This window comes from Populus alba, chromosome 1, assembly GCF_005239225.2.
Source record: "Populus alba chromosome 1, ASM523922v2, whole genome shotgun sequence".
Lineage (NCBI taxonomy): Eukaryota > Viridiplantae > Streptophyta > Magnoliopsida > Malpighiales > Salicaceae > Populus > Populus alba.
Genome location: NC_133284.1, coordinates 43,391,836 through 43,400,701, shown reverse-complemented (window position 1 = coordinate 43,400,701; position 8,866 = coordinate 43,391,836). Strand labels below are relative to the sequence as shown.

The 8,866-nt window shown below is 30.1% G+C and overlaps 1 protein-coding gene across 1 annotated transcript; it reads right to left on the bottom strand.

Annotated features, from left to right (window-relative positions):
• Positions 1–4,183: 4,183 nt before the first annotated feature.
• Positions 4,184–7,692, bottom strand: LOC118027500 (trifunctional UDP-glucose 4,6-dehydratase/UDP-4-keto-6-deoxy-D-glucose 3,5-epimerase/UDP-4-keto-L-rhamnose-reductase RHM1). The gene is made up of 3 exons (XM_035030883.2): positions 7,558–7,692; positions 5,077–6,679; positions 4,184–4,978 (listed from the first exon to the last, which is right to left on the bottom strand). Exons 2-3 carry the CDS (start codon positions 6,643–6,645, stop codon positions 4,535–4,537), a joined length of 2,013 nt encoding a protein of 670 aa, XP_034886774.1. The 5' UTR covers positions 6,646–6,679; positions 7,558–7,692; the 3' UTR covers positions 4,184–4,534.
• Between the last annotated feature and the right edge of the window lie 1,174 nt (positions 7,693–8,866).

Genomic DNA, 8,866 nt, shown 5'->3' with positions numbered 1-8,866 from the left:
AATGGTAAAATAACAAAACGGTAAAATACTACAAAATTACTAATGGTGAAATACATAGAGGGAAAAAATAAAATCTGACTCGTAAAAAATTATAAAAATATTTTCATCAAAAAATAATTAATAAAATATTACTAATTACTTTTTAAATACTACAAAATTACTCGATGAAGTAACATGTTTTATGTGTGAATTCGAGATAAACCAAGATTGTCATATCTCAGGCTTTTAAATTTTTTCTGCCTCATCCCCAAAGCTGCACACAGTGGTCTAAAACTTGTATTTTTGTCATAAATATTTTTTAAAAAATTTAAAAATTATTGCACTCTTAAAAGCAAGTTTCAATAAAAAAGAAATCATAAATAGATAATTTCTACAAGAATGTATCAAAAAATATGAAAATAGTAAATCTGAGAAAAACCATATAAAAATATTTAAAATAAAGAATTTAATATTTTATTCACATGCCGATATATTTTAAAAAAATCAAACATATTAAGTTCATATATAATTATTAAGAAAATAATTGTTAATATTACCATAAAAAACTCAAATATTATTTGAAAACTATAGCATAATTAGATAATTATCTAAATATCATTCTAAAAAATTTAATTAAAATGATTCTAATTGTAAAATGTAAAAAAAAAAAAAAAAAAGAGCAATTAAGGAAAAAAACAAATATAGGAGTATTTAAGCTGGAGAGCTCGGCCCTCACTTGGCCCAAAATTATAAAGCCTAAACATGGGGGGCCTGGAGGTAGGTGTTTATTTTTTAAAAAAAATTGCCTTCCACCCTTATATATATATATATATTAAAATTGCACAGAAAACAAGTTGGCTGCTTAGGAAGACACCACGTCGTTCACTTGCAATATTTTTCTATTATTAGAGGTGACTTTGACAATCAAAAAATCAAGGTTCAATTTTTTAACCCTAAAAACCGCAATTTAAACCTTTTTTTATAAAAAACAATCACGTGGAAAAAATCATATGGACATCTAAAAACACATTCCTAACCACAAAACATTTACTTTGAGAAAAAAAAAAACTTAAAATCAAATCAAAATTAAAAAAAATTGATTCATGATCTATCCTAAATATCATTCAAGGTAAAAACTATATTCATTGAGTTTTAATCTTAAAAATAAATCCAAAGACATCAAAATTATAATTATTGGTGACTGGAATTTGGCTATTCAAGAGTTTTCTTTTATTTTTTGTAGATGACTTTCTCTCTCATTTATAGACATTTGGGGATTGAAATGCAAAAAAATAAACTTAAAAACCAAATCTTAAAAATTCTAAAAAAAAAGGATATATATAAAAAAAAAAAAAGTGAAACCTAAAGGACCAAACTTAAAGAATGAATTTCAAATCTTGTTTGATGGGACTTCCTTGATTAAAAAATAAAACTGAACGGTTCAATAATTAAACCTTTTTATATTATTTGTTTTAATGAATCCCTTGACAAAAAATAACTCTTCACAGTACATAAAAAATTCTAGCAAGGGTTCCAAATAAATAAAAATAAATTTAAAATCTTTTTAAGGTCTTTTTTGTTTCCAGAAAAATACTTTTCTGGAAATCATTTTCCTTACTTTTCTATGTTTGATAAACTTATGAAAATTTAGTCAAAGAAAAATAAATTCTAGTGGAAGGAAAGTTAAACTTTTATTTAGAAAAGTGTTTTTTTTTTTTTTTTTTAATCATTAAAAAACACTTTCTTTTCTTCACAAAAAAATCTTATACGAATACACTATGGCTGTTGCAAATCTCTATCTCTCAAATCCCTTTACTAGAACAAAATCATCATAATTTTCTCTCTTTTTTTCCTCTATTATCTGCAACAATCTTCATTGAAGCTCATTGAATCCTCTCATTTCAGGTAATCATTTTCCTCAAATGTATCTCTATTATCTGCTTTATGTTTTTCTTTTCTTTGTTTGGATTTGTAGTTGTGATTATAGCATAAATCTTGTGATCTTGTTAATTTGTTGTGTTTTTCATGTTTTGTTTGGTCTCTAAGAAAAAAACACAGAAATTAGCCGAAGATACACTTGAAAGAAACAAGCCTTCTTCCACATTTAAAGAAAAATCTTTTATTAAGGTGACTATAGAAATTAATCAAAAGTTCAATGTGCAATGTGAGTGTACATATGTGGACAATCATCTCAAAATTGTGAAAAAAAAATGGAAAATAACAACTAGACTTAAAAATAAAAGTGGCTTTGGTTGAGATAATTGTTTGAAGATGATTATAGTTTTGAAAGATGTATACGATGAAGAAGTAAATGTATGATAAATAGTATACTCTTTGTAATTTTTATAATTATTTTTGTTTCGAAACTCTTATACAAGGAACTAAAAAATTGTATATTCTAAACTTTATGAACATGCACATCTTAATCATGACAAGTATCTCAACAAAATACTTGATATGTATGAAACAATGACAAATATTATTGGAAAAGACATGGTAACTGGAAATTATGTCAAATTATATACTGATATCAACTTAGAAGAGAACACTAAAGTGCAATATATTTCAATTGAAAATAAAGAGGAATATGAAGAAACTTCAAAAAAAATAAAAAGGCATGTTCCTCTAGTGCATGAAAGAGACAACATAGGAAGAGAAATCATATGTTAGAAGATGATGATGTTGAAAAGTTGTCTAAAAAAATTGAAAATGTAGCGTTTGTAGTTCAAAGCCTAAGAAAAAATCAACTTGATATTAACGAGCTATCTGCAGAAGTGATGAAAATTGAAGGCCTTGATGAGATCACTATTGGTGATACTTTTGATTACTTGATCCAAAATAAAATGTTGGCAAAAGCATTTATAGCAAAAAAAAAAAAAATGTTAATTTGAAAAAAAATTTGGGTTAAAAGTTTTGTGAACTTACGCTATTAAAGGCTCCATTACTAAAATGATTTTGCTATGATAAGAAAGTCTATATTTGTTATTTAACAAGTATGTTTATGTTTGTTATTTGATCTAGTATGTTTAGTTTTGTTAATTTAAGCTAATATGTATATATATGACTTCAAAACTTAATGTTTATGCATTACTATGTTTGTTGTAAGATATTTATATTTATTTTCTAATGCTTAATTGATATATATATTATATTAAAGGGATAATTGCCCATATCATTTTTTTTAAAAAAAATAATCTTTTATCCAAAAAAACCTATCAAAAGATTTTTGTTTCTATTTATCTCTAAAAAATCTTCATACAAAAAAAAAACCCAAATATCTAACTCTTACTTAATACATTAACAAATTTGGCTTTTTTAGTATGAAAAAAAAAATATTAATAGGTTTTACATAAAAAATATTTCACAAGATTATATATCTATAATATTATATTTAAATATTTATATTACATATATAGTTGTATTTTATAAAATAAGCTATATATAAATATATGATATAATAAAAAAAAATCACAATTACACTTTTTAGATCTTATCGGTTAAATATTTATATTAAATATTTTATATATATTTGATAAACTTGAAAAATATTTACTAGTTTATTTTTTATAATATATCCAAATACTAGAAATTATTCTTTAATTTATTTTTTTCATGATATTAGCAAATATAAAAAAATAATTCTTTTTAATTTATTTTTTCATGATAATATTAAACATAAAAAAAAAATCTGTTTTTCAAGAATTTATAGTCTTGTACGTGTGGTCCTAGAAATCACAGGCCTCTCTAATTCCGCGTGACCCCACACGGTCCTCCTGTACTCCTTGAGTGAATTGGAATTTCTAACTCAAAGCATGGATAGCCCTTTAACTATTTGGTTAAAGTATAAATAGTCCTTGAATGAAGTATTCAGTATAATTAGTCCATGAACAAATTTGGGGATCTAATCAAGTCTTTCAATTAACCGAAAATTAGGTTTGAGGGATGTTTGATAGTGTGATAGAAATTGTTTTTTAAAATATTTTTTAATTAAAATAATATTTTTATTTTTTAAAATTTATTTTCAATTAATTCAAAAATTATAAAAAAAGTTAATTTGAAACAAAATAAATTCCTATTTTAATTAAAAAAAAACAGGTTTAACCCCAATTCCGAACAGGGTCTTCATCTACCACATGTTTATTTGCTTACTCCCAATAGGATGGAAAGTACTGAATCCTGTCAAATTTCTTGAAACCCTAGAACATAACAACAACATAGTACCAATCTTATATTGAAAAGCTCAGCGATAAAGAAGCAAAACACAAAACATTTGTCTACTATGCAAGATAGCATATGACCACTAATTTTAAGAACTTATTAAAAGTTTCCTGTGGAAACTAAATGATAACAAGCAAATAAAAATACAAACCGAGATAAGTAACTGAGACAAGTGTTCCTTAAATAGTGATGGAATTAACCTCCTTACTCTCTAACATGGCGGAAACAATGAGATGAATCTAATAATGAATGACAGGTAGACCAGAAAATTTTTAATATAATTGGGACACTCGGAGGTAAAGCAATGCAAAACAGGGTCTGCACCTGAATCTTTGGCTTAGGTTCTCTTGTTGGGTTCAAAGACATACTTGATTAATGACTCTTTGATTGGCAGCAACTCAGGGAACTCGTTCTTCAGCTTGGACGCATCCAACTCATTGTTGCTCCGGGGGGCAACTATCACCTTGGCTTGCTCCTCAAGGTCAAAGTTAACCCATGTAAAGTCCGGGTTAATGTAGTTCTTGTACATCTCCAAAATTTCATTATGGCTCACAACACCAGGGTTTGTGAAGTTCCATATGCCTCTCAAGTTCCTCTTTGCCATCTCAATTGAAATAGGTAGAAGTTCGTCCAGGATAGTCATGCTGTTTGGAATGTTCACCACCTTATTGTAGCGAGAAATCTTCGTAATGAAGTTGCGTGGGTTGTTTAGGTCTGATGATATTGGCATTCTAACTCTGAGGGTGCACACATTGTCATACTCTTTCAAAAGCTCTTCGACCTGGTTAAAATTTCAAAGAAAAAACATGCAAGTCAGAAATATAATTTCAAAAGAGAGAGAGACAGACAGAGAGAGAGAATCTAAAAGAAAATAATTACCATGGCCTTAGTCTTTGAATAGTAAGAACCAGTGAAATTGGGCTTGTCTTCCTCGGTGAAACCAATGCCAGAACCCTCTGGATGACCAGCATTATACTCAAATATGCAGCCTGTAGCAAAATTCATCATCAGGAGGTTGTGCTCTCTGCAAAGATCTGCTAACGTTAGAGTTCCAGTAACATTGGTGCGTATAGTTTCTGTCTTATGGGATTCACACCAATCAACGTTGGGCCTGCCAGTGACCCCAGCAGCATTAAAAACATGGGTAGGCCTAACATTCTGAATATCTGACAAAAGTGAGGATCGATCTTCCAAGCGCCCCTTCCCATATTCATAGGAAATTCCTTGTTTCTCACACAACTTCCCAAGCAAACCCCCAATCCACCCAGTCCTGCCATAGATCAGGAACTTAAGCGAAGGTTTGCGAGGAGAGCCAGAGCTGCTTCCTTTTGAAACTGGAATCACCATCCGGGTCTGATTTGAATTATTTGAGACATAAGAAGCATCTTTCTCTTCAGACCCATCAAAGTGTCTCCCACCAGGCATCATGAGCATTCTTGGATGAGGAAGCAGGGCTCCGGAGACATCACCCCACCAATCAGGATTTTGAGTGTACCACTCCATAGTCTTTCTCAACCCCTCCTGCCATGTAGTATGTTCTGACCATCCCAAATTATTCAGCTTCTGATCATCCAAAAAGTACCTCTGGTCATTGAATGGTCTGTTGTCTACAAACTTGATGCTCGTATCAGGGTCCCTTGAGAAAAGGTTGCAAATATCTTTGGCTACATCAATCACTCTCCTTTCCTTCTTTGTCCCTATATTGTAAACATGGCCTACCTCTCCCTTATGAAGAATGACTTCAAAAGCCTCAGCGACATCCTCACAATACAAGTAACTTCTCACATTAGAACCATCACCATGGATGGGAAGATGCTTCCCTTGCATGGCTAAGAGAATAAACTTTGGAATTAATTTTTCAGGGAACTGATTGGGACCATAAACATTGTTCCCACGAGTGGTTATCACAGGCAGCCCATATGACCTTCCATATGCCATAACAAGCATTTCTGCTCCAGCTTTGGTTGCAGAGTAGGGGTTGGTTGGGAGAAGTTGAGAGGCCTCATGATTTCCTACAACAGCATCTTCATCAGTCTCCCCATATACTTCATCTGTGCTCACATGGATGAACCTCCTGATCTGACCAGTGACTTTGCAAGCTTCTAAAAGGACGTGAGTTCCATATATGTTGTTCTTGGTGAACTCAAAGCTGTTACCAAAAGAGTTGTCCACATGGGTCTGGGCTGCGAAGTGCATAATTGTGTCAATCGACTCCGTGATCAGAAGGAAGTTGACAAGGTCAGCACTTCCAACATCACCCTTGACAAACTTAAAGTTAGGGGATGACTTGGAAGGGAGGAGATTTTTCAGGTTTGAACAATAATCAAGCTTGTCAAGCACAACTATTTTATAATCAGGGTAGTTACGGATAAGCCGATTGCAAACATGGGACGCAATAAACCCAGCAGCTCCAGTAATGAGGATGTTCTTCGGAGTATAGGTAGCCATGCCAAAACAACTTCTAAAAAAAATAGATCTAGAGCTGCAAGTTAAAGAATATAATAGTTTAGTCCAGAATTTATCTAGAAATGTAGATCTTGATCACCATATAAGACAAAGTAGAAGGAATGCTATCAAATATGGGTCCACAGTTATATTTTCGAGAGAAAAACAACAGCCAACCACCACAGCTCACATTAAGTACAGAATAAACAGAGAGAGAAAGAGAGAAATGGACCCGAGTGCAATCTAGGTAGGACGTCCATCATCAATAAACCAAAGGAAAACTAAATCTCATTTTCCCAGTTTTTCCTTTCAATATAATGAAGCATTAATACAGTTCAACTAAATCTAAAGCAATGAAATTTCCATGCCATCAAGAAACTACCTATATACTTCAGTTATATATGCAATCAAAATCTCAAGAAAAGCAAACATTAAGAACAATTAGCAAACAAGAAAGCAAGATGACAACAAGATCACCAGCCAATCATCAGATCCCATATATAGTAAATAAGGCAACAATACATCAAAGATCAACAAAAAGTGGCACGCAAATGAATGATTCCAAGGGCCAATTTCAACAAAACAAGCATAAACTTGATATCTTACAATAGTTCCAAATCATATTTTCTTAGTACGAAAGATCCAGATCCAACTAAGCAACAAATGTTAATCATCCAAATCTAATAGCAAGCAACAGATAATACATAAAGGTTCCACCTTTATTACAGATCTAACAAACTGCAGAAAAACCAAGATAATAAGAAAAAAACCGTAAGCAGCTTGAAAGTAACAACAACTGATCAAGATCAAAACTTGCATAAATCATGCTCCAATTTAGTAAAGAAAAAAAAAGGCATTTCAATACCAAAAAAAAAGAGAACTGTTTAACAGAGAGAATTGACAGGATAGACTTACAAATCTAAGTCACGTGAAGATCAAGCAAATCCCAGGAAAAAAGAAATGGAAATTTAAGAGACAGGGAGATGAAATCGGGACGGAAATGGTGTGACAGAGAAGGATGTTAGGGAGAGTTCATGTATATATAGTGTATGTCTGTTAGCTAGTATTAAAAAATTGAGAGAATTAAGGAGGGCCATTTAATATTTATTAAATGACTAAAATACCCTTAATTGTCAAGTTATTGACTGACTAGTGTCACAGTTTAGAGCGGGTGTTGAAGGCTTGAAGCATGCTTGGGTTGGTTGGATATTCAGGAGAGAGAGAAAAGGAAGGTAAATTACCACTATGGCCCCCTAAGTCTTATATTTAACTCTTTCTACCCTAACATTGTAACATGCATGACCCCTTCTAGAGCTTTTGAAACGGTGAAATTTCGGCTCAAAATGTGTGTTTGTTGTGAAATTAGTATAGAATAAATATATTAAATTAGTGTAGAGTAAATATAATATACATTTTAATTTTTTTTTTTCTTAGATGAAAATACATTAATCAATTAAAAAGTACATGTTTAAAAACTCAATTACATGTGCTCTTGAATTTGTTTTTAGTTTTAAATTAAATTTTCTTTTAATTTTTTATCGTTTTAATATATAATATCAAAAATAAATTTTAAATTAATAAACTATATTTATTATCATAGCCTATATTTTCTAACAAAATATATCTATTTAAGTCAAGATCATCAAATGTATAAATATACTCTCAAAAGATAAGTGGGTATAAAAAATTATTTTTTCGAGATCTATTTATTTTTAAAATTCTTTGAGATTTTTTTATTTTCATTTTTAATTTGATTTAATTGAAGCAAAGATAAAGGGTTTATTTGGTTATTAAATGATACATTGTGCAATATCATAAAAAAAAAGGAAAAACTATTTTTATATTTATTTAAAGAAAAAAAAACTGGTTCATCAAAGGTATTTTATTTTTAAAAGAAATAATAAATAAAATTTTAAAATAAAAAATAAATTCAATTCTATTATTTGGATTTAGAGAAGTATATAAATTAAATGAAACTAAAAATAAAAAAAAATTCCCCAATCAATGATTGTACTACTATTCATAAATTTTCCATTTTATTATTTTAATATGTTTTGAAGAAGAAGTATTTTAAAAAATAATATTTCTCGTACTCCTAGACAGACACGTAATCTCTAGAAGCTATAAGCACACTCTCAATTCTCAAACTTATGCCCGGGAAGAAACTTACATGTGTAGGTTACACAATTGCAGATCTCATGAACAAAAATGGACGGAAGGATGA